General features: G+C 33.8%; 3 protein-coding genes across 4 annotated transcripts; 1 reads left to right on the top strand and 2 right to left on the bottom strand.

The window, feature by feature from the left end:
- Positions 1–642: 642 nt before the first annotated feature.
- On the top strand, positions 643–27,081 carry LOC120134611 (putative 1-phosphatidylinositol-3-phosphate 5-kinase FAB1C). Of its 2 annotated transcripts, XM_039151053.1 has the most exons (13): positions 644–1,840; positions 1,925–1,986; positions 2,139–2,900; positions 3,017–3,170; positions 3,275–3,619; positions 4,466–5,203; positions 5,292–5,623; positions 5,705–5,831; positions 5,914–6,078; positions 6,198–7,649; positions 7,737–8,003; positions 8,119–8,638; positions 27,054–27,081. In XM_039151053.1, exons 1-12 carry the CDS (start codon positions 1,397–1,399, stop codon positions 8,371–8,373), a joined length of 5,103 nt encoding a protein of 1,700 aa, XP_039006984.1. In that variant the 5' UTR covers positions 644–1,396; the 3' UTR covers positions 8,374–8,638; positions 27,054–27,081. The 2 variants fall into 2 exon arrangements, with proteins under 2 accessions (XP_039006983.1, XP_039006984.1); XM_039151052.1 differs by having other exon boundaries at positions 643–1,986.
- LOC120134613 (uncharacterized protein At1g66480-like) lies at positions 9,705–11,372 on the bottom strand. Its single transcript, XM_039151056.1, has 2 exons — positions 10,753–11,372; positions 9,705–9,784 (listed from the first exon to the last, which is right to left on the bottom strand). The coding sequence occupies exons 1-2, from the start codon at positions 11,335–11,337 to the stop codon at positions 9,725–9,727; spliced, it is 645 nt and encodes a 214-aa protein (XP_039006987.1). The 5' UTR covers positions 11,338–11,372; the 3' UTR covers positions 9,705–9,724.
- Positions 15,157–18,071, bottom strand: LOC120134612 (U-box domain-containing protein 11-like). The gene is made up of 4 exons (XM_039151055.1): positions 17,690–18,071; positions 17,014–17,130; positions 16,520–16,915; positions 15,157–16,411 (listed from the first exon to the last, which is right to left on the bottom strand). The coding sequence occupies exons 1-4, from the start codon at positions 17,987–17,989 to the stop codon at positions 15,341–15,343; spliced, it is 1,884 nt and encodes a 627-aa protein (XP_039006986.1). The 5' UTR covers positions 17,990–18,071; the 3' UTR covers positions 15,157–15,340.
- Positions 27,082–27,098: the final 17 nt, after the last annotated feature.

The raw sequence follows: 27,098 nt of genomic DNA, 5'->3' as shown, positions 1-27,098 counted from the left end.
CAACGATCGGCGGTGAATTTAAGATTTTCCCGGCGATAGAGCTAACAAAAACGTCGAGACTTTGACTGTAAATTCCCGACGTTTGGTAGCGTTTCGCTTCAATTAAATTGAAAGATTTGTTCCTGACTCGATAACGAACACGATGGTGATTTCAAAACGACGATCGGAATTCGGACGGCGTCGGGATCTAAGTCGAAAACCGGCGTAGGGGAAAGGAATTTGGGAGTGTGGTTTTCTGTTTTTGAAACAGAAACCACACGTATATAATATATAACCCAAACTTACTTAATTTTTTTGAGTAAATTCAGGGCTTAATCCCTAAATTTTTTTTAACTCTAAAATAAGATCCAAATTTTAAAATTTTTCAATTTAATCCTTAAATTTTTGCCAAATTTTACAATTAACCTCAAATTTCAATTAAATACTATTCTCTAAATATTTGGGTAGTTACAATAAAAGAAAGAAAGAAAGAGATAGATTATAGTATTGACAGATGGGGAGGAAAGAGAAAGCAAATGAGAGGGAAGGAAAGTAGAGACGGAAAGTTATAAAATAATAATAATAGTAAATTAACAAAAGGGAAGGAAATGGAAATAATAATAATTTTCAGAAAAGGGAAAGGAAGAGTGTCGTTGTTGAGAGAGGAGAGTAAAAAAGAGACGATGGAAATGCGTGCTGATTCCGGTAGAAAAGGAGCCTTCTCTGCACTCCTTTTTATTCTTTTGATCCTCATTTTGTTTCCTATATAATCTTCTTCTTCTTCCTCCTCTTCTCTGTTACTTTCAAATCTTCTCCTTTAATTTGCTTTGCTTACCTTAGTTTACTGCTGAAGTTGTTCTTCTAGTCCTTCAACTTCAGGGTCTCTTTATATTCGTTCTGAAAAACTAAAACCCATGGTGTTTGAGTTGATCTATGGATGCATAAATCCGGGATTGGTTAGGCTTTCAATATTTTTAGCTGTTTCTGGGTTTTCTGTTATTTTTCATTTCGGACCAATCGGGTCAAAGTTTCTGCGTGTTTTTTCAATTATTGGGTTTATGTTGTTGAATTCTGTGTTGCGGAATTTGTTGTGCTTGTTATTGATACTGTTGTATAAAATTTGTGGTAAGATTGATTAAGTTTCTTCATTGGAGAAATATTTTGTGATTCCGGGGAGGGCTTTTAATTTTTTCTTATTCAGTTTTACTTTTAATTGACATCTTTGAGAAAATAAAGTGAAAAAGAGAGTCAAAATAAATCAATTTTTAGCTCATCAGAAAACAGTTAACAAAAAAATCAATTAAAACTCACCATTTTTTTGTGGGGTTTCGTATATGTTTTGATACTGATTTAGAAGAAGAGAAACAAAAAGGAGGGAAGAGGTTGATAGGAATTACTGTGGGGGTTTGGGATTCTTATGGGAGTCCCTGATAGTTCACCATTAGATCTAATACAAAAAGGAGCTAGGTATTGGATTTCGTTTGAAACAAGAGATCTTTCTGGTTTTGCCGGTGAAGAATTTGGGATGCTAAAAAACGGTGCTTGGCAGAAAATGTGTTGTTCCGAATGTCATGTGAAGTTTGCTGATGAATTCTCTCATAGATACCCTTGCCAAAGTTGTGGTTGTTTGTTGTGTTCTAAATGTGTTGAAAGATATGAATCCCATGCTGTTGATGATGCCAATCAATCAGATAATGTAAAAGGTGATGATTTTGCAAGGACGATAAGTGTTAAATCTTGCAAGTTGTGCTGTGATGGGGTTAACTCGAGGCTCGAAAGTGAAGGAAGGAAGTTTTCTGAGAAAATGCACCCTTCTGAGTTTCCCCGGGAGAGCCCGGAATTACTATCCCCTTGTTCTATGAACAATGAATCCATTAGAAGTGATCATCTTGCTCAATATCTTGAAGCTCGTGAGTGTGGGTTTCCTCTGCCAGCGGTAACTGGCAAGAGCATAACCTTATTTAGTACCCATCCCCCTTCTGTATCTACTCAGCAATCTGCCAGCAGGTACACTCACTTACTTAGCAGAATTATGCTGAAACATTATTTCTCGTGCATATAGAACATAAACCTCCTAAAGTTGGTAGTTTTCTTAATCGGTAATGAATTTGTTATATGTGTATATAGTTGATTTTTATCTGTGTATTTTATTGGTGTAGGAGTGATGCTGATGATTCATGCAAGCAGTTTCTTAGCCCTTCCACTGAATATGGTCAGGATGTTTCGGACATAGATTCTAGTAGTATCAGTGCTAGAAATGAGTTTTATAGTTGTAAATCTGTGGGATCAAGTCCTTCAGATAGCCCCTCTAGGAACAGTTTTATTCCTCATAGAGATGGGCATTTTGTACAGCAGAGGCAAGAAGGGAGCCCAATGGCTCAATATGTTGGACCCTTTGGTCAAGAAAACATGGCTGTTTTAAGAAAGCTACCAGAGACAGCTATTGAGAAACCAGAGAATACCGATGATTACTCTGATGATTCGTCTATTATTCAAAAGCCATTAGATTTCGAAAACAATGGCCTAATATGGTATCCCCCACCTGCTGAGGATGAGAATGATGAGGCAGAGAACAACTTCTTTTCATATGATGATGAAGATGATGATGTTGGGGATTCTGGTGCGATATTCTTATCAAGTAGTAGCCTTTCAAATATGTTCCCAGCAAAGGAGAAACAAGAGGGAAACAAAGAACCTATTAGAGCTGTAATCCAGGGGCATTTTAGGGCTCTTGTGTCACAACTATTACTGGGTGAGGGTATCAAAGTTGAGGACAATGCTGGGGGATGGCTTGACATTGTGACAGCAATAGCATGGCAAGCTGCGAATTTTGTGAAACCAGATACTAGCAGAGGAGGCAGCATGGATCCTGGGGATTATGTGAAGGTCAAGTGTATTGCATCAGGAAATCCCAGTGAGAGGTGGGGTCTGCCTTTATTTTATTCTGTTGTTCTATAGTTCAAATGTTCTATTGTTTTTAACCATTTTGTTTCTCATTTTATGGGTTCTTAACTTGTGAACTCCATCATTCTTGCAGCACCCTTGTCAAGGGAGTAGTCTGTACAAAAAATGTAAAGCACAAAAGAATGACCTCACAATACAAAAAGCCAAGGTTACTTCTTTTAGGAGGTGCCCTTGAATTTCTAAAAGTTCCAAATCAGCTGGCATCTTTTAGCACATTGCTTCAACAGGTTTGTTCAAAAGTCTTATCCCCTTTATGCGGGTCAATAGAAGATTTTTATGTCATTAAAGCAATTGCATTTATGTGTGTTCTAAATATTATTCCTTTGAATAGGAAAATGATCATCTCAAGATGATCATTAAAAAAATTGAGTCTCTTCGCCCCAATGTTTTGCTGGTAGAAAAGAGTGCGTCTTCATATGCCCAAGAGTATCTACTTGCAAAGGATATTTCATTAGTGCTCAATGTGAAAAGTCCATTATTGGAGCGTATAGCAAGGTGCACTGGAGCTCTTGTTTGTCCATCTACCGATAATTTATCTACTACACAATTGGGGCACTGTGAACTGTTCCGGTTGGAAAAAGTATCCGAAGAACATGAGATGGCCAATCAGTTCAACAAGAAACCATCAAAAACACTGATGTTCTTTGAAGGTTGTCCAAGACGTTTGTGTTGCACGGTAATTTTCATATTTTATTCTTATGCTACAGTCGATGCTTACATTATAATAAAGGGGGAGGGGGAAGGGATTACAAACAGGGACTGAACCCTGGACCCCTTGCCAACAAAACTTGAACTCAAAGAGGCAATTCCCGCAGTACCAGTAACTTATTGGTGCATGTAATTTGTTTGTTGTATCATCTGAATTGTGGATTTTGAACCAAGCTTCCCTCTTCTTTTGTAAACCTGATAGGTACACGGGGTGTCACATGTTTAAGTTATGAGCATTTTGATGCTTTAGTTCCATCCAGTCGTAAAACTCTACTGCATGTCCTTTGTTTCGATTTGTTTTTCTTTTTCTTCACCATGTGTCACAAACACTTCTTGTTGTTGTCTTTCTAAACTTCTTTGTTTTAGATTCTGTTCCCTTTCTAGGGCAACAATACCATGGTCCTATGCTTCATCTTACTTTTTTCTTCTTTCTAAGAATTGGCTTTATGCCCTTCCCTCCATTTGTGTGTGCACATGTCATTGTGATACTATCAGGAATTGAGTGGTTTAATTATATATGTTTTTTTTGTTGTTGTACCACATTACACGATACCTGTTCTATTTATATATTCAGTGCTGAGATTGTGGAAGGAGAAATGTGTAAAAAGATCTTATGTAATTGGTTTGCTCAGATCAATGTTTTTGCTCAGATCATTTTAGGCTGTTGAGGGTAGTAATTGGGTTGCTCATGTGAATGGTAAAATAGCATAGGGCAAGTAGAGTTGTAGACTTTTGCTTGTACGATGAAATTAACACATCAAACTATCGTATAAGAATGTATTGACTGATCTTCATGCCCAATTTCTCTTTATAGGTCCTGCTGAGGGGCAGATCTCGTGAAGAACTAAAGAAGGTTAAACATGTTGTCCAGTATGCTCTTTTTGCTGCCTATCACCTATCCCTTGAGACTTCCTTTCTTGCTGATGAAGGCGCTACTCTGCCTAAGATGAAAGTAAAACCTTCAGTTTCTGTTTCAAAGAAAATGGAGGCTGACAGTAGTGTTTCAGTTGCTCCTAATTCCTATTCTTCATCCACTTTTGATGCAATTATCGATGCTTCTCCACAGAATGATATATCTCTGAGTCTCAATCCAGCACATGGAGGAATGGAATCTTTGTCTGAGCAGTGTGATCAAAGTCATTTTTTCCCTTCATCTGGTGGTTCTGTTCTCGATTCATACAATGATGATATATTCCCTAGTGCAGGTTTGAACATGTATTCGCAACAATTCCAGGATTCAATGCTGTTCACTATGTTACCTTGTGATAATAGAGATTTTTCACAATCTGAATTGCAAGAAACCATGGCTGAAGAGGAGGGTCGTCTTGGTGAGATTCAAGAATTGGTAAAATCTGAAAAGATTGATGATGATGAAACTTCCAGTGAATACTTTTCAGCTTCTGACACTCACCAGAGTATATTGGTTTCGTTTTCAAGCCGATCCGTACTGAAAGGAACAGTTTGTGAACGTGCTCGGCCCCTGCGAATAAAGTTTTATGGTTCTTTTGATAAACCGCTGGGAAGATATCTTCGTGATGACCTGTTTGATCAAGTAATTCATTCCAGATTTTGGCTGTCTTCAGCTGAAATAACTGGTTCTTCTATGTATCAGTTATTTAATTTAATGGTTTTCGTTGCAGGCATCATGTTGCCGGTCATGTAATGAGCCAACTGAAGCCCATGTCATTTGTTATACCCACCAGCTTGGAAATTTGATGATCAATGTAAGACGCCTTTCCTCTCTTAAGCTGCCTGGTGAACTGGATGGGAAGATATGGATGTGGCACCGGTGCCTAAAGTGTGTTCATATAAATGGGATTCCTCCAGCAACTCGTAGAGTAGTCATGTCTGATGCTGCCTGGGGACTTTCTTTTGGAAAGTTTTTGGAGCTTAGCTTTTCAAACCATGCGACCGCTAATCGTGTTGCCACATGTGGTCATTCATTGCAGAGGGACTGCCTTCGTTTCTATGGGTAAATGCTTAAACGGTTAAACCTTTAATCATTTTTGACATTTGAAGGATGATTTTGGTAGTTATGAGTATCATTTGACAGGTTTGGCAACATGGTTGCCTTCTTCCGCTATTCTCCAATAGATATTCTATCGGTGCATGTGCCCCCATCAACACTTGAATTTAGTGGAAACATTCAGCAGGAGTGGATTAGAAAAGAGGCAGCCGAGGTTTATCATCTATTTTCCCTCCGGTTCTTATACGGTTAGAATCATTTTATTACAAAATTATTGACCATTCTGTCCCTTGTAGTTGATGGTCAAAATGGAAATGTTGTATGAGGAGGTATCTGATTTACTCGACAGCATTGAACAGAAGATCAATTCTGCTGGCTGTCTATCATCAAATGCAAGCGATTTACAGAATCACATCATGGAATTGAGAGAACAGATGTGGAAGGAGATAAATAATTACAATGTAAGAACACTGAATATTAGTTAACTGATATGACCTCGAATATTGTTTGGTAATATGTATTTGATAATTTTAATATTGTTGATCTTTTTTTTTGTTTTTTTTGCGGGGGTTTATTATAGGGTTTGCTGCAACCAGTTGTTATGGAGACTTCACAACTGGGTGTAGCAGCCTTGGACATCCTAGAGTTGAATCGACTAAGGCGTTCACTTCTAATCAGTTTATATGTTTGGGATCGGCAACTTCATTCATTGGACTCTCTTATTAAGAAAGGTTCTGCTGTCATAGCTGAAGTGGATCATTCAAATGATGGGAAACTTGGTGCTAATGAACAAAATGCTTACAGATCCCCAGATTCACAGGAGTCTCCTACGAATTCCATACAGTTGGGGAAGAACCCTATTCTGTCGAACTTGGAATCTGTTGTGCCAAAAGAATCTGACTTGGCAGTGTATAATCAGAAGATAGAGGAGGATACACAATTAGATGGAAGCCTCTCATCTCCTGCATCTGCGTTATCTGCACAAATAGATTCTGCTTGGACAGGTACTGATGTACTTCAGCCTCCAGAAGCATTTCAAGAAGATGAGCTCCAACCTTCTTTGATCAGGCGCACAAGTAAAATCAATAATCTTCATTTGAGTAGGGTAGCATCTCCTAGGAGACTTTGTTCTTTTGATTCTGCAATGAGATTCCAGGAAAGAATTCAGAAAGGATTGCACCCATCTTCAACACAATTATCGATGCTTAGATCTTTCCATGCTTCTGGAGATTACACAAGTATGATTAGAGATCCGGTTTCTAATGTAACAAGGACTTACTCTCATACATTGCCTCTGGAGGCACAAAAGATGAATTTGTTACTCAGTTCCGCTCCCACTTTAATCACCTCTGCATCTCATGTGGTTGAAGGGGCTCGGCTACTTCTTTCGCAGAAGGGTCACGGTGATATTGTTATCGCTGTTTATGACAATGATCCTGCAAGTATAATATCATATGCTCTCTGTTCCAAAGAATATGATGAGTGGGTTACCGATAAGTCCAATGAAATTGGAGGAGCCTGGAGTTTTAGTGACAAGAGCAAAGAAGATTCTTCTGCTTCCAGCTTTTCACCCTGGCAGTCATTTGGTTCTCTCGATCTGGACTATATTCGTTATGGAAATTTTGGCTCCGAAGATGCTTCATCATCTGTGAGTACTGCATATACTGATACGGAAAGGTCTCGACATTTAATGGTTTCTTTTGGAGATGATTCTTCTGCTGCTGGCGGCAAAGTGAAGTTCTCGGTGACTTGTTATTTTGCAAAACAATTTGATTCTCTTAGGAGAAAATGTTGCCCTAGTGAAGTGGATTTTCTGCGTTCTTTGAGCCGCTCTAAAAAATGGAGTGCACAAGGGGGAAAGACCAGTGTGTTTTTTGCCAAAACATTGGATGAGAGATTCATTATAAAACAAGTCCAAAAGACGGAGTTAGAATCGTTTAATGAATTTGCTCCGGAATACTTCAGGTATTTGACAGAGTCTCTCACTTCTGGAAGCCCTACTTGCCTAGCAAAAGTTCTTGGCATTTATCAGGTTTGTGCTCGTGTTTTACCTTTTTAAAACCATTTGTTTTCGTGCGTCCAGTCGAGTTGTAATTCTTTATGGTTGGCTTGATGATAGGTATCCGTAAAACACCTGAAAGGTGGCAAAGAAACAAAAATGGATGTTATGGTGATGGAGAACCTGTTTTTCAGAAGAAGTATCTCAACGGTTTATGATCTCAAGGGTTCTATCAGATCACGATATAACCCGGATACAACAGGGGAAAACAAAGTACTGCTAGATATGAATCTGTTGGAAACGCTGCGAACAGAGCCCATTTTTCTCGGAAGCAAGGCGAAGAGAAATCTCGAGAGAGCTATTTGGAATGATACATCTTTTCTGGCAGTAAGTTGCTTCTACCATTGTAACTATAAAAATATGGTTTCTCGTCTTTCAAATTCTTATCAGTCCGTATTTAAATTCTTCAGAATATTATCATCTAATGATCTGTGAATTTCAGTCGGTTGATGTCATGGACTATTCGTTACTTGTTGGGGTGGACGAGGAGCGCAAAGAGCTGGTTTTGGGAATTATTGATTTCATGCGACAATATACGTGGGACAAGCACTTGGAGACATGGGTCAAGGCATCCGGGATACTAGGTGGCCCGAAGAATGCATCCCCAACGATCGTTTCGCCGAAACAATACAAGAAAAGATTCCGAAAGGCGATGACTACTTATTTTCTCACCATTCCTGATCAATGGAGTTCATGACATGGTTTAATCATTGGTTCATTAACAAGGGCATGAGAAATTGTAATGCCTGGCAACATGAGAAGTGAGCTCTCTCCCTCTCCGGTCGGGTACCATTGGATCTTCGTGTTTTTCCGTTGGGCAAATTGTTTTGCATTGTGGTTGGAATTGGCCTGTAACTAAACAAATGTACACTGTGAAGAGGGAGGGTGAACATGGTTTTCCTTTTGAGGACTCCTTTTAGTGACCTCTAAAGAAAGGGAAGAATCCAGGGCTCTTGTGTAATGTATATACTTTATATCTTTTCTCTTGTGTATGTGCTCAAGTTTTCTCCTAATTCTTCTTTCAAATTATTTGTTATTCTAATATTACTTGAATTATTTATAATATTTGATATGATGAATTTATTAATGGGACGTGTTTATTGTTATGTGTAAGACATCCGGTAGGGAAATAGGTAAGATTTTTTTTTTTTTTTTGGAATTTGTTTTTCGTCATACAATTAGAGGATAATTTACGACTAATCCCTTCCGTAAGTTTTCTTACAAATGTATTTTGTAAGGCTGAAAAATGAACTAATCCAATCATATAATTAACCAGTACTCATTTTTAGCAGATTTTTATCAGTAGCTTGTTTTATAGTGCCATGTAATTATTTAACTATTCCTTTGATTTGATGAACTTGTTTGTTTTAATTGCATTAAGAAAAATAACTATATTAATGAAAATTTTAAATATGAATAATTAAATTTATTAAATCATTTTGAATTAGGAAAAAATTGATATAATATATAAATTTTAAGAATTAATATTAATTTATCAAAATATATAAAATTTTCATTTCATTTTTAGCAGCTTAATAGTTTATTTATAATAATTTTTAATTACATGATTAAATAATAATTTATTTGTAACGAAGTTAATAATTGATGTAAATTGTATTTTATATAATAATATCTAAATCTTACTAACATTTACGATAAAATAAGACCGAAGAAAAGACGGGATAGAACATGTCAACAATAAAGAGACGGTGATAAGAAATACTAATCCGGCACCATTTCCATCATTACCAAAGAGGACGTTAATGCACCTTATCATTCACGCTCGTTGCACCAACAAAGCCCAAAAGAAAGAAACCCTAAAACCAGCATTTTGTTAATGAGATGCATCATCATCGAGGGACAAACACGTATAACCATGCCCCTCAAAGTTTACAATCCCTGGGCTTTCTCAACCCCCCCCCCCCCTTACATCTGCTGTTCTGTACACAAAAAACAACCCACCACTATCCATTATAATATAGGGTGAGAGCTAAGACTGGATATCTGGAATTCTCTCTGTTATTTTCATTTTAAATTTTAAATTTCTCTTAGGAAGGCGCTGCTAGTGGGGTCCCTCCTCCATTCATTGCCACGAAACTCACCCGTTTCTGCATCATCAAACATCCAAAATTATTATATACTTAAACCCTTTTTTATTTAAATAAAAGATAATTATATGCATATGCATGTGTAGAAAAGTTCAAAGTGGTGGTCAACAAATCCATGTAGTTTAGTCAAATTAACTTTCTTCCTTCTAGTAAAGAGAATGGAAAAGTCCATCTTTGTTTTATTAAAAAAAAAGTTTTATTTTTTAGGTTTCTTATGTTCAAGTTGTGAAATAAAATGTAAAAAATTGGAAGCACGAACCCGTAATACGATTACGACACGTGGACATAAGAATATGAGAATTTTGAAAAATATCCAAACGTAAAAGTTATATACTCCTCGTTATATTTATAAGATATAAGTTGAGGGGTTGGGTTTGTATGAGAATTGAACCTAAATATAGTGTCTATTGAAAGATTTTCTTATGTATAACAAGACTATTCTTGGAGGAAGTAGAAGGAAATTAAATGATTTATAGTGGCTACTTTAAAATTTAGTAAAACTAAAAATAACTTAACAATTGGAAGCTACTTTTAGTCTTTTTCATATTTTTAAATTGTTTTTATAAACTGATTGTGAATATATATATATATAAGTTTTGATTTTATAATCTTAAACAACTATCCTATCTTAGATCAATATGTTAATATCTAACTTAGGCGATCATTAATTTTTTAACAGAATATGATAAATTTGAAAAATAATAAATAATTAATTGATTATTTTGTAACTTTTAATAGTCGATAAACTTAACAAAGTAACGTCCTATAATCGAGGACTCAACAAAACAATATTCTATAATTATAAGACCATTTATCTACTTTATTGTAACAAAATTTATTGAATTTTGAAAAATATAGTATACTATAAAAAGATATTTAAAATAATTATGGAATTGAGATATAATAATTATATTTAAAGAATATTTGAATGATGAATAAATAAGATGCCTTGATAACAGGGATCTAACCTCACGTGCCTTGAAACCTTCTCCAGTGCTCCCATGGCTACGTGTCCAAAGCCCACCTTCACGTGGGCTGTTCCTTCCAGCATTAACCATGCAAAGCTGCATGATTTTCTCAGCCACTTGACCTTCATTGTCGCTCTCTTTCATCAACCTCTCCACTTCAGCCCTAGGCACTCTCAATTTAACCTTCATCGCCGTCGCCCCACTTCCACCGCCCTCCTCGGCCACCACGCTCTCTCCTTTCATCATCGTCAGATCCGACACAGACCTCCTCGACAACATCAGGCTCTCGAGCCTGTCTTTCGCGCTCATGTTCACAGTACCCGACCGAACCCTTCTCGGGACTCTCTCGGTCGGAGCTTCGGGCAACGCGACGAGGAAATAAATCCGCTTGGGCTCCAGCTTTTGATGCGGCTCCAATGGCTTCGCACTAGTGCCGAAATGCTTAACGGCTTCGGACTCTAACATGACATGTCCCGGATGATGTTTTATAACATCCTCAGCTTTCACCGGAGTTTTCAGCTTGAATGTTTCGCCGTTTATTTTCATCATCTTGGTCGTGCTTTTCCCTGCTAGTGAATTCCCCATTTTTATCAATATTTTGGATTTGAAAAAAGAGTTAAAAGTGCAGAACTGGTCTGGTCGGGTTTAAAAGAGTTCAGGGATAACTGGTCAACAAAAGAGAGCAGAGAATTAAATATTTTTTAAAAACTATTTTACTATTATTTTTTATTTTAAAAACTCGAATCTATAATATTGTTTAGTTTATTATTATTTTTTAATAAAATATAAAAAGTAATCATTAAAAGGTTGATATAGTTTACGTCTAAAAAATACCTACAATATGACTTCTGAAGATATTCATTTTTTTTATTTTAATGTTATTTATATTATTATTATTATTATAATTATTATTATTATAATTATAATTATTATTATTATTATTAATATATATTATTTAATATTACAAGCCCAAAATGGAGGCTCAATTACAAACAGTGGTCCGGATCCAAAATCCTACAGTAAATCCTAAACCTAATTTAGGGTTTGTATCATCCAGCTGCCGCCGCTCAGTTTCAGCCGTTGGATCTGGTTTGATCCAACGGTCCACAGTTTGCCAGAGGAAACCCTAGGGTATCAAAACCCTAGGGACACGTCCCAGCGCCGCCGTAGATTCCAGAAGACCACGCGGCGCTGCTTCAGTCTCGCCACCACTCCAGCCGCACACGTCTTTCCCAAATGGTGAGTCACCACTGGAAGTCCGGTGACTCACCGAAGAACCCCTTTCGGACCGGTTTGAGACGAGCACCGGTGATGGCTATAAAGCCATCACCCAACCTGCAAAGAAAGAACGGAGACCGAGAGAGAAACAGAGAAACAAGATACTAAAAAAACTACCAACGATCTCAGTCAACAACAACGCAGCAAAGAAACAGAAAAGAAAAAAAAAAAGAAGAGAAGAGAAGCTTACCGAGGAAGCCACGACCACCGGACCTCACCAAAACCTTTGAAAAACCGAAGGTATATTTCTTAGATTTGCTCCGATCGGGAGCCGTTTAAAAGAAAAAGCCATCGGAACCGTCATTAGGACGGTCCGATCTATGTTTTAGTATAAAAAAAAAATTTCCGGCCACCGAAGGCGGTGGCCGGCGGCGATGGCTGGCGGCGGAAGAACACCGGCGGACGGCTGCCGGCCGTCTGGCTTCTCTCTGTTTTAGAGAGAAGCGAGAGAGAAATTGCTCTCTCAAAGAAGAGAGAGAGAGGAGAAATAGAGAAATGAAGGCTGGCCCTTCGGGCCAGCCGTTTTGGACCTTAAATAGGCCTTCCCGAACGACGTCGTTTCGGGAAGGACTATTTGTGCAAATTTAAATTGTTAAATCCCGTCCGCAGCCATTATAACTTGTAACTTTTACATTTTAGTCACTAAATCGAGTTTATAATCCTTTTAATTCGGTTCTTTAATTTCATTTTTATTTGTTTTAGTCCTTTATATTAAAATAATATATATAGGGTAAATAATAGATTTAGTCCTATAATTTTAATAATTAATATTTTAATCTGAATAGTATGTTTTAATTTATTTTAATCTAATATCCGAATTTTATATAGTTTTATTTTAGTCACTAAATTAATAAAATAAGAAAATAGCATGTTTAATCCCTATAATTTTGATTAATTATGAATTAGGCTTTTAATTTTAATTTTACTATAATTTAGTCACTAATTTTAAATGTTTTCATTTATTTTACTGCTTTTAAATATATCGTTCTAATTGTATTTTTATTGTTTTATTTAAATATTTTTATTATTATTATATAGTCATAAATATATATAATAAATAATAATTTATATTTTTTTCAATAAATTATTTTAATATTTTTCAATATCAAAGAAAAGGGCAGTCTTAATACAACTGGATGTCCTATTCTGGTATTTTAAAATTAAATATTATTAAAAATTATTATTTAATTTTATTTAAATTTAATTTTATTAATATCAAAGAAAAGAGCTGTCTTAAGGCACCTAGAAGTCCTTTTCTGATATTTTTAAATAAATAAATATATTTTATATAATTTTGAAATAATAAGATTATAAATTAAATATATTTTGAATTTTTAAATTTCTAATAATAGAGACAATTTATAATTAAAAAGTACCAATTTTGGGCGTTGTAGGGGTGCTAATCCTTCCCTAAACGTAACCGACCACGAATCCCTTTTTATTATTAAAAAGAAAGAATTTTTGATTATAAACGCAGATCAACTCATCTTTTAACTGATTTTTTCTTAAAAACTCTGTTAAAAGATAATTTTTAGGTATTCGACCTACCTGACCCAAAAGGTCGATGGCGACTCACAAATTATTTTTAAAACCATTTATTCACATCATTTATTCCGCCAAGTAATAAATATTTCGTGTCCGGACGAAAACCGGTTACGACAACTTCCAATTAAGAATTTATTACACTATTTAAGTATAAGGGTTTATAAATAAATTTAAGTACACGTTAGCCAACCAGAGAATCGTTTAAGACAATTCAGAGTACATTCCCGTAACTTGTGGGGAATTAACTAGGAAGGGTCAAATGATCACGAATTTGTTTATTTAAATACATCAATCAATTAAATTTAATTTGAATTAGTTATTAGTATAATTTTTGAAAACTTGAAAAAAATTACATTTAATTTAATTCGATTTTTGTCCTTATACTTTAATTTATATATCTTAATTTAAAATTCATTAGCAACATCGATAGTAAAATAAGATATTATTTTTTCTAGATATTCAGGGTTCGTATAACGTTATCAATTACTAAAAAAAATTCTCAATAAATATTAACTTGTAATCACACTTTATTATTTTAAAAGTATTCTTTAACTTAATTTGATTTAAAATTACTAATATGAAACTTCTTTTAAAACGCAAAATTACATATCGTCTTAATGCTTAAAAATATTTGTTTTTAAAATTCAATGAAATAACTTAATTTAATAAAAAATTTATACGTAAAAAATAAAAACTTAATTAGATATTTAAGGATATTTCTAAAAAATGTTTCATTTGTAACACTTTTAGAAGAATGGTCAATGATTTGACCTGTTTTACATGAAAGAAAGTAATAATCGAAGTTCTAGAAATACATAAGTGAATTAATAATCTAAGTTGTAGACGTACATGAACTTTTGGCCTGTATATAGAATTGAATGACCCAAAGGGTCTAAATTGACAGTCGCCTCATCAACTTGGAAGTCACTTTACTTGCTATATTGAAATACGTTTTTCACGAAAATATAATACTAATATTCACTCTATTATTCAATTTCAGATTGCACATGGGGGCGTCGTAGATTGTGCACAGCACAGACTTCTTCTAGAAAACTATTTTAATTAAAAGGATTTTAATAGTGAAATGAATGTATAATTTTATAATAGAATATGAATTTTTCAAATGTTATATTAAAAATTGTAAATATTTGAAATTAAATATTAACTTCAATAAGAAGTATGATGATATATAAATTTATTTTTTATTTTTTAATTGTTAATTCAAACTTTCGTTAATAGATTAACGATTGAGGAATCAAAATCGAACGAATAGATAATATAAGTTATCAAAACTACTTTTTTAAATCGATTATCAAAATCAGAAAGATAAAAAAATATAGGGATCATCCGTATAGATTATCCGTAATTTTTATGTTAGTGTTGATATTAGTTACCTTTAGACAGCTATAATAATATTTGCTTGTTTCTATCATTTTTCTTTGGAATTATTTATTTATATATTTATTCTTTCTTATATAGTATTATTGAAATAAACTTTCCATTATTAAAAAAAATTGCTTCTCGTAAAATGACAAAATCCTTAAAAAAAATTATTCATAAGTTAAAATTATTGAGATTAAATCAATTTTTTACATACTCATCAATAAAAGAAATGAATACACAGAAAGAGCAATAGAATGGCTTTGTGCCTCATGCTCTTATCTCAATTCTCATGTCTGAAACGAATAGAATGTCAGTTTTGTCAAACAATTAAAAGTCAATAGAAAAACAATTAACAAACTCTCTGATGCAACAACCAAAAGGGTCACGGCTGCTGTAATTTTCGAAGATGCTCCAACAACGAAGTAGCCTTCCGCTTGGCCCTCTCGGTCCCGCTCTTGGTAAGCTCCGTCAACGGTATCGCTGCACCGAGCCTACTTAAGCAGGCCAGATTCTCAGAATCTCTCTTGCACAAACAAAGTAAAATGGCAGCTGCATTCTCTTTGTTTCGGGGTAAACCTGTTCGAAGAAGATCAATCAAGACGGGTATGGTGCTAGCCTTTACTATAGCTGTCTTAGCATCATGGTTGCTAGCAAGAACCGACAGTATCGTCAAAGCCTCATCAACCATGCAGTTTCTTGAATCCGTGAGCATCTTCAACAATGCTGTTATAATTCCGGCTCTGACGGCCCGGCCCTTGTTGCCCTGATAAATGCATAGATTGAATAGAGCAGTCGCAGCATCTTTCTTCCCTCGAGTGCTTCCATGTTGTAACAAATCCACCAGAGCTGGTATTGCCCCTGATGTGCCAATTATTATTTTGTTCTCATCTGCAAGTGACAAACTAAAAAGGGTGGCCGCCGCATTCTCTCTCGCTTCCATGCTTCCGGCTCGAAGAATTTGGACAATGGAAGGAATTGCACCGGCAAGCATTATAAGAGACTTGTTATTTTCAAATATGGACAGGTTAAGAATAGAAGTTACTGCATGTTCTTGTAATAAAACATCATCTGCTGTTAAGAGGTTGACCAGAACTGGTACCACTCCTGCATCTGCAATTAGTATCCTGTTGTCAGTGCTTCTTTTCGACAGTGATCGGATTTCAGCCACAGCTGCTCTACGCTCCTCTAAGCACCGGCTTGACAGCTTAGAGACCAGTGCCTGGATGGCTGCCATGTCACCACTAACATCACGGAAAGACCTATCGCTTTTTTTGAGCCTACCGTTTGCTAATCCACTTTGCTGCTCAATGTTATGCCTAGTACACCATTGACTTATCAGATTTCTCAGAACATAGTTAGGGGTTAGAGTTAAATTTTTGAGCTTCTGCTGAGTTTTTGGACACGTTACGTTGCCACAATCTATCCATCTCTGAATGTAAGACCTCTCATATGTCTGTAAAATCAAAATGATAATGAATAAGAAGGCAACTCGGAAGACAAAGGTTGATCATGGAAAATGAACATAGAAACTACAAGCAGAAGCTGTGGTGGCACAATATACCTGCCCTGTAGCTACAATCACCGGATCCCTCATTAGTTCCAAAGATATCGGGCATAGATAATCAACAGGAATTACTAGTGTATCAGGTTTCTTGGTTTGGTCGGTACCCTTAGTGGCCAGATTCCCTTGCCCTTTGGAATCGGATTCGTTCAAAAGGAAGGCCTCGGAAGGAGTTGAAGAGCTATTCACTCTTTCCAATACTTTAGTTTCCTCAACTGCGGCATGTCTTAAGGCACCACGATTTTCTGGAACAGTATCCATCTTTGCTGAAATTTCATGGTTGTTGCTATCACGACCTTTTTCCAGTGGATGGGAAATGGCATTCGAAACTTTACTTGAATTCAAAGACCCATATCTTTCTGTTGCTCTTCTCAATTGTGCTCTCACCAATGAGATCTGGAAAAAGAAACAGGAAAGCAGCTGATCTTAGAAAATCAAGTCAATAGAGAAAAATAAATAAAAAATTGAAGAAATTATAAATGTTGGAACTAAACCTGTTCTTGAACCTCCTCTGAGATTTGAAACTGATCAAATGGAATTTTGGATAAACTTTTCTCCAGCTTCCAAGTAACACATTGAAATTGGAAAGAAATTCTTTTGGCAGTCCCATCCTTTAAATTAAGATATAGAAAATTTCAGAGACGAAGTAGTACCTATAACATAACATACTAAGAAAAAATGCATATAACCACAATAAAAACCGATCTGCTAACAAAAAAACTGTAAAAATTTGAATCCTTCTCCAATTTTCATGATCTGTAATTGCAGATTAATTGGAATTGCTACATTTACCGAGGCAAAACGTATCACTTGGGATAGATTACGTTATTCCAACTCTTATTTTTCTTAAAATAATCTATCTCTTACTTATATTCAAGACATGGATAGAGACACATGATCTTAAAAACTTTAAGAAGAAAATCGAGATGGAGATGATCTATGGCGGTCAATACAAATTGACTCGGTAATTAGTATGTGGAAAATTTTCCGATAAGAAAATAGTTGACTAATTCTGGCAATTTTGCAATAGAATTGACTGTATCAGCTAAAATCAAAATGAAACATAGCTCAGGTATTTGAGTGAAAAAACGACTGTCAATCTGCCATTGCCGGACATCATTAGTACACATGTTCTTCAAAATAATGAAAGAAGGGAGATAAGGGCGTTACAGAGGAATTAACGGACTGGTAGCCTGAAGCAGCAGACAAAAGAAGCTTAGCAGCCTGCAGAGAAATGGCGAGATCATCCGACCATGAAGAATCAGAAGAGGAGGAAGCGTGATCATGATCAGAGTCAGACGGTCCAAAATCCCTGATCTCCTCGAGCAAATGCGTGAAGAGAGCTATCCTCCTGACCAGATCCGTGCAATCCTTTTTAAACACTCCGGCCGCCACATTCACGGCGAATATGTCGTGGACAAGGCGGAGCAAAAACGCGGCGGAAGCGTCGGCGACGACTCCGGCGGCCATTTTTGAAAGCCAGGCGTCAAAAAAAATTTTGGTTTAATGAAAAGGATTGACGAATATAGGGAGATGGTGATGCTGCATTTGGAGAGAGAGGAGAACGATGATTTATTTATTTTTTATTATAATTGGATTCGTATTGAATGAATTAACAACTTAGCACTGAAATAGACAGATTCGCGGGGGAGAGAAAAAGGTAAGAGAAGAAGAGGATACAGTTGGATTTGGAATATTGTGAATTGTTATACAGCTACCACTGCCACTCTTTTATTTATTTTTTATATATAATATGAATTATTATTTCATTTTCAGGAAAATAAATTATTGTCCGTTATGGAGTGAAGAGTTAACACGAATTAATATTTTTTGGATATAATTATTTGATTATGTATTATATATACTTCAATATTTGAATTTAGATTATAAAATAGAAAATATACTTAATTTTTCAAGAAATTTGAATTTCGATACATGATTTAAAACTTTACATTCAAATATTTTATGAATTTAAATATATAATGGATAATAATATTTAATTTATATTTAAATAGTAATACTCAAGATAATTTAAGATTGTGCATAGATTTAAATTCTTAAAACAAATTTTATAAATCCAGATTCGTATAATTCAAAATTTATAAATATTAGATCTTAAGATATAACATTAAATCTTTTACATAAAATTCATAATTTTTAAATTTTATAATTTTTAATAGAATATTTTGAATTAAAAAGACAACTCCTATAAAAATATATACAATATACAAATCTATAGTAGTAAATAAATAAATTTTCCTTCTCAAATTAATAAATTCATAAATAATTATAAAATTAACCCATACATAATTTACACAAAATTAGAATATAAAATCTCAAATTTGTCATTAAGCCAATGACTTTATATTTTTTTTTTTTTCAATTTATCAATTAGTTTGTAGGCATGAGTGAATGATGGTAAAATCGGATAAATAATGCACTGTAAAAAAATTGAACTAGTGCACCTGCAACATTATTCTCTAAAATAGGATCTTTGTAACAATATCACCGGAAATACGCAAAGAGCATAAGAGCATTTTTATGAATACAGGACGATGGCACAACATCTTTGCTATTATGACGGACAACGACAAAACAGCAAAGGAGACCAGTCATGCAATAAGAATGGGGAAGACGTTTTGTTGTCCCCGAACATGCAAAAGACGATGTGTGCTTCTCTTATCTAACCCTTAGTACGTTTAAATCATTCTATTTCAGAAAATAATTCATAAAGTGCATTATGTAGTTTTTCTGCTTAAACTATCTGAACAATTTTATCAATAAATGATTCATTTAATTATCATAACATTTTATTAGATATGACGTTTTACTTTAAATTAAATTACTTAAATATTTAGTTTTATAAAAAAATATTACATGTAATAATAATTTATATTCAAAAATTGAATTTGAGTTTGAATCATTAAATGGTCTTAATGGTAAGAAGAGTATTGTTTTTTTTTTAAATTTTGAGTTCGAGCAGTTATGTCAAAAAAGTTTAAATTATGTAATTGTGAATGGAAAAATTAGATTTAGAGTGTCACTTACAATAAATCTCTATAATATTAGATTAAATTAGGGGCTGTTTGTTTGCCTCTTAATGGAATCATTCAGCGCTGAATGATTTGTTTCGCACATCTGAATGATAGTGTTGACTGATTCAGCAAAACAGTATTGAATGATTCAGCACAGAAGTACATTCTGAATGGTTCAGAGTCATTATCAAACATCATGTCACATTCAGAGATAATTCATACAGAGCCTCTGAATTATTCAGCATTTGAATCATTCAGCGCTTAATCATTCTGAAATAAACAAACAACCCCTTAGTCGATCAATAAATTATATATTAGATAATAATATAAAATAATAATAAAATTTATCTATAACTGCTAGTCAATATGGTCGGATGAGGGATTAAATCCCTAAAATGAGATACGGAGTTTGAATTATGACATTGTGAATGAAGAAAATTACATTAAATGTAACTATTAATATTATATTAAATATCAATAAAAATTATCACTAACTACTAATTGATTTAGTAGGATGTGATGCTAGACCCCTTAAGTAAAATTGGAAAGTTTATTCATGACATTGTAAATGAAGAAGATTGGATTAGGAGAGCCCTTATAATAAATCTTCACAATATTTAATCTAAATTAATCGGAAAAAAATCAAATGTCAATAATTATACTAAAAGTAATAATAAAATTTATCTATTTGAACAAAATGGTTCAACATTTTATTTTTTTGATTGCAAGAAGATTGACTATTGTTGGCTAGGTTGTAAAGTCCATCATTGTTGCCTTACATTCATTTTGTCCACCACCATAGCTGTATGATTAAAATAATATAAAAAAGTTTAAAATGTCATGCTTTATTTATTAATTTATTTCTGCATGTTTTACAACTGTATTTTTTTTAGTTTTATTTATTTCCAGGAAAAAATACATTTTCATATTTTATTTATTTAAAATAAATCAACCAATATTTCAACTTTTTTGTTATGGAGAATATATCACCTCAATTTGTCCATTATTATTTATGGCATGACCTTTTTGCATAATTTTGTCACTTATTTTAGATATTGAATTGTTCTTATGTTTTTGATGAATTAATTTGTCGTTATATTTTAGTTTTGAAAGGTTTTCAAAAAAAAATATTTTTTAAAAAATATCATATTATAATAAATGAATATATATATATATATATATATATATCTTTAAAAAAGATATATATATTTATCTTAGATATAATTTAAAAACTCTATTTTATGTAAAATAGATTATTGTTCTCTTTAAACGATTTAATTTTATTTATTTATTGATATAAATAGAAGTAACTATTTTTATTTAAAAAAGAAATATATAAAATTTGAAACACCCTCAGACCGATACGGGTGGCCCGATCTGATTCGGGGTGTCACATTAGAGCCACCAGAGATACTCACCGTAAAAAAATTCAGGAAAAAAAATTAATTTTTTTGTTAAAACATGTAAAATCATAAAAACAATTTTTAAATGCAAAAGAAAATTTTTCTAATATTCAGAAATAAAACAAATTTCAGACTCGTATATAAAATAAAATACAACCTACATGCCCCCTAATCCCATGCATCGTACTCCGCAAGCAACACCGGTGGAACTCCTTTACTGATGTCGAAAGCTACACTAGTTTGATTCTTTCAACCTGAAATAGTGACTCAAATAATGAGCTTTGGGAAGCTCAGTAATACAAAACTACCAATTGATGCTACATGACATGCAGATAAATGTAGAACAATAAAATTTCCTTGTTGAATCATACATATACAGGTTTTTAGGATGAGCTGGGGTTCCACTGATAGTTCATCGAGTGAAAGTCATGAAGATCTCAGTTCATATAAAACATTCAAAGAACAATGCTTTCAAGAGATTGGAATACGATGTCTAGTGTGTTCCAACCAAAACCAATGAAAAAATATAGATATTTTTAAAATAGTAACCGTTTAAAACATGTTTTCAAAACCATAGTAGAACCCTCCAACCAAACGCCGTTATGCAGTTCTCAGAACTGTATCCATAAGGGTTTACCCTGAGCACACGACAGAGGGAGCCACCCTAAGGGAATGCCTTGGGGCCCGAGAGCCTACCCAAAAAAAGTTACTCGGGGCCACAGGGCCTACCCAAGAAAGATCTCGGGGCCTCGGAACCTACCCAAGGGTTATTTTAGGGCGTAAATATTTACCTGCTGGATCAGGGTTGAACCTCCATACTTCAGAATTCTAACCATATAAAACCCAATAGAAATCAATTTTAAAAGTAAACCATAATATCTGGAGCATGATCAAGTAAAATCTCGTAAATGTGACATTGTAATAAACTATATAATTGCCCTCCACATGTACACTATATATAGTCTCATGATTAATCCAAGGGAATGCCTTGGGCCTGAGAGCCTACCCAAGAAAGTTTATAGGGGACTCAGAGCCTACCTAAGGGTCACCTTAGGTCCGTAAGGATTTACCAGCTTGATCAGAGCTGAACCTTCTACCTACCAGATAAAGTCCCAACAAAACAATTCAAGTATAACAAGTGAAAACAGAAACCATAGTTCATAAACTAGTAAATTCCATGATTCGTAAATCAGGAATAAGCATATTTTTTAGTGAAAATCAAAATCATATTGTAGCCATGGTTCATAAGCCAGTACATCAATAAATTTCGGTAAAACACATTTCAAAACATATAAATCAATCATGAAGTATATAGGAAACACACTAGAGAATCCAAGTATTTTTCAGAGGCATTTAATAGTTATTAAGAATGGAAAACATGAAACTTATGAATTTTTTATCGGATTCCAGAAACGAGGTCCTATTGAAAAGGATTGATTACTAACGGATCTATAAGACATTTAAAGTTGATACTTTAGGACCCCTTTATGGTTCAGGTGTATCAGGAATATGTTCAGGAATCTTTACATAATAATAATTCAAGATTCAATTTCACTGAGAGTGATTCCATTATCCAGGCCATCAAGGACATTTTAGACATTACGATATTTAGTGGATTCTTAGTAACTTAATCTAATAAGGATGAATCAATGATTCATAGTATTCAAGATTCATGTCAATTTATTAGGATACCGGATCGACTCGAACTGATCATCTTCAGAATCATCGTTGAACGGAGCTTGAGGAACTCTACTTATTCCGATGGTATTAACTCAATTTATGAAATGCAACAATCGCCAATATGACTAACACACTTGATTCGTACTCCCCAACCTTTTGGGCCGATACAATACTTAGGTTTTCTCGGTGTTTCCAGAATTTATCCAATAACAATCACTCATTTCTAGGTCATGAAGGTATTTACGTCATTTAGTAGTTAAATTCGTCGAGTCACTTTTGAGTTTTCCAGAGTAATTCGGATGTTTCCAAATTTCAGATACATATGGTACTTCTGTTCAGTTCAACTTTGTCATATAATAACATCATTATGGTATTTTAGGTTGATTTAATCATTTCAGAGCTTGAATGTATTTCGTTATTCCATGGCTTGGAGATACTTTAGGCCATTTTACACTTTATGGGCATTTTATAATTCCAATATAGATCCATAATTTAATTCAATGATTCCAAAGTTCAAGTGGATCAAAACATAAGTTCTTAGGTCGTCTCCGTTATTATAGTCATCCATTGTATTTTTTACACTTTAAGCGTATCATCATCATTCCACTCAATTTTGTCAGTGTCATACTTTGGATAAATTAGGCTTAAATGAATTCTAGTTCCTTTAACGTTCATGGTATTTTGTTCCTTTGATAATTGGAGGTTATTATAGTTATTACGAAGCTCGAGAACATTTCAACAATTCATTTAAATTCAAGCATATGCAGTTTCTCTGATAATTAGTCAGATATGTTATTCTAGAGTTATTTTTCACCATCCGGGGAAGTCTTGGTCATTTTCCATTACAAGTGCATTTTCGTAATTTTATCCCATGGTGCTCTTTTCGATAATATCATATCCAAATAATCCAGGTATTTAATATTCAAGAAAATGTATCAAAATTCTCGAACCTTAAAATCAAATCATTTATTATTGAATCACCAAACTTTTATTATTATTTCCGATTGATCTTCCACTTTCTTAAGCGAGCCATATAAGTCATATCCGATTACCGACTTTTTATAATATTCGGATCGAGTTTAGGAAGTGATCACTACATACATGTGACCAATTATACTCATCTATACAGAAATCAATGCCAACGTGTTCCATAAAGTATGAAACAGGTAGTAATATATTACCTCGATTTTCATACCATATAGATCGACCATTTAAACTCCATTTGATCACCTTCAAACTTGAATTCAACGTCCAATAATTCCTTATATACATAGCACAAATTTACATCAGAAACTGAACTTAATTGAGAAACCAATTTGAATTCAAGATAAAACATTGAAAAACGGATTACCGAGCACGAATTTGGCAAAACGAACTTCGAATTCGGACTCATGAAATTGAAAAACATAAAATAAGACATTTCCAAAAAAGTTAACTTTTGGGTCAAAGTCAACGTTCAAAGTCAACTGCCATAGTCAACGGGTTAACTCTGACGTGTTGACTAAGTCTGAGTTGACTCGGTCGGGTCAACTAGACCCTGTTCAGACCGGTTCAGTCTATCTGGACCGGTTCCAAAAACTTCTTGGACTGGTGGAGGCGCCCCACGTGCACTTCCGACACGTGCGGCGACGATAGGGGATGTTTCAGGCGGCCGATTCTTTCCTGATCATCCTCACAACATATCAAGCAATAAACAACTCAAACATCAGCCCCAATCCATCTGAATTAAAATAAAACAAATAACAGAAACCCTTACCCACACCGACGCCGACGAACGGCGGCAATGCTTCGACCCACGGATTGGGTCACGAGCACCCGAGGACGACGATGCTAACTACACAAGCGGTGAGGCGATCGCTAGATTCACCAGAATCGAGGCAAAAATGTATGGCGACGAAAGAAGGTTACGACGATGATACACGACGCATGGAGGCGTTTCACGGTGATACACGACGAGTCGAACGGGGTAGCAGTTGGTCGAACGGTGGTCGGACGACGAGGGTTTGTGGAGGGAAACGAGGTTTTGATCGGGGTAGAAAAAAATTCGGGGAATTTTGGGTTTTAGGGATTTCACCCTTATTTTTCCATGTCCAGCAAAAATAGGTAAATTCAGGATCGAGTCCCTGATTTTCCCGCACTTTCTAAATCTATTTAAAAATTTCAGAAACTTATAATTTAACCCCTAAATCGGGGTGTGGCAAAATTACAATGAAAATTTACAACCATAAAAGTAAATTAAACACATAACTATGACATTTATTATAACCATAGAGACAAGATACTAGCCACTTGAGATCTTGCAAGAACCATACAAAGAAAATGTTAAAAGCTCATCCAAAAAACTCGAACAAAATATAAATGCAAACATATCTGACTGCATCGAAAAACGAACCACAACAAGAAATCAAACTACTGAAATATCACGGATAACCAAAATCAGAGTCGAGCGTCGTGAGAAAACTATCTCTAAACACAAATCACATATCCAAATCCAATTTGATGGTCCAAAACATTGAAGATCAACAAGATAATAAACATATGTCATATTTATCAATCAATGCGACATCAATTCTAATCCTGAGAAAATTAAACAAATAGAACAACCAAATGGACGCTAAAAATACCGAAAGTGTGTCAAAATACAGAGGAAAACATATCATAAAGATAGAGGAAAACATATCATAAAGATAGAGAAAAACATATTATAAAGACAATTATTAGAAACTAAAAAAATAAAAGAAAAGCAAGGATGCAATATAAGAAAGTCAAAAAAATAATGAATATCGAATATCGACGATCAACACCAAAGCTAGTCCTTCCACTGACCAAGACAAATGAAAAAAATGGCCAAGCGACACAAAAATGGAGAGGACACTAGGACAAGCAGAGCTAGGGTTTTACCAGCTTTTGAGAACCCGAATTCAAACAACTGCATTCGCTAAATATGTATGCATTATTAATAGGTTAAGAAAATTTCTGAACACATATTATGTTATAATCACTCGGATTATTTAAAAAAAAACTCTTTTTTAGGTAAAATGTCTTTTTTGCTCCTTAACTTTATAAATTGGTCTATTTTAACACTTAAAGTTGCATTGTATTCGTTTTTACCTTCAAGCTATTATTTTTGTCAAATTAACTCAAATGTGACAAAACAACGACGCTAATTTATAGTTATTAAAATGTTTACATAAACTATTTTATCATTTTCTGTCATATTATTAAAAATTTAAAAGACATTGAAAGTTATAAAAAAAAGAGTTGATATCAATATTTTAATAATGAATATTAATTTATTGATGATAGAACAGAAAAAAGTAAAATAATTAATGTTGGTTTGTAGACGTATGATCGGCTCTTGCTCAAGCCTTAATGCAGAGCTTTGGGTTATTCTCGATGAATTGCAACTCTTATGAGACCAAGAGATTTTGACGTGGAATAGTGGCAACTGATTATTTGACTGTGAATCTTCTCTCATCAATCTTAGAGATCGACAATGGCCCGACGTTATTATTATTCCATCAAATTTGGATTAACTTAATAAAAATAAATAAAAATTATAGAGTTTAAAAATATGACACAAATTTAATAATTGAAATAATTAAATTAAGAATATTCGAGTGTAAAAATATTATTCTGCCTATTTTTGATGAGAAAACGTATTATCAAAAACTTTGTATTCCAAAATATATATTTTGGTTTAATAATTAATATGTCGGATTAGAAATAGTCCAACGAACAGACTAAAAAAAATTCCTTGACATCGTCAATCAACGGCAACTAACTAGAAAACGAGTAAAGCCGACGTTTCCAGCTATTCGTGCCTGATTTCGCGGCGGTAAATATGTCTCTTTCGTCCTCTTTTCTTTTTCCTACGTAAATATAACATATAATTATATAAATGATTGTTTTGTACCATTTATATTCTATTTCAATATTGATCTACTTATATGTATTTAAATTTTTTTTAATTAATTAAAATATATAAAATATAATAATATTTGATTAAATATTCATTTTAATGTTATTTTAAAGTATTTTATCTTTTAATATTTTATTTTAGGATAAAAATGTCATTTTACGAATGAAATCATTAGTCAAATAGACTATTGAAATTAATTGTAGTTCACTAAAAAATATAAGAAATTAGTCACATACATCTATTTTCACTAATCCAATGATCTTAAATTTATGTAAAACTAAAAAAGTTTGCATTGTATAAGTGAATCCTAACTCGTATATATAGGATAAGATCTTATTATAGTGTAAAATTATTTTAGTTTTACACAAAAAGACTGTTGGATGAATAAAAATAAAAATTGAGATTAACTTAATCTCACTCATCTATTTTCACTTATTAAATAGTTTTAAATTTATGTAAAATTAAAAGAGTTTTTTTAATATACATTGTATAAGTGATATATATATATATATATATATATATATATATATCATTGATAC

The sequence above is a fragment of the Hibiscus syriacus genome, unplaced genomic scaffold (assembly GCF_006381635.1).
Source record: "Hibiscus syriacus cultivar Baekdansim isolate YM2019G1 unplaced genomic scaffold, ASM638163v2 tig00110597_pilon, whole genome shotgun sequence".
Taxonomy (NCBI): Eukaryota; Viridiplantae; Streptophyta; class Magnoliopsida; order Malvales; family Malvaceae; genus Hibiscus; species Hibiscus syriacus.
This window is presented reverse-complemented; position numbering and strand designations above follow the sequence as displayed.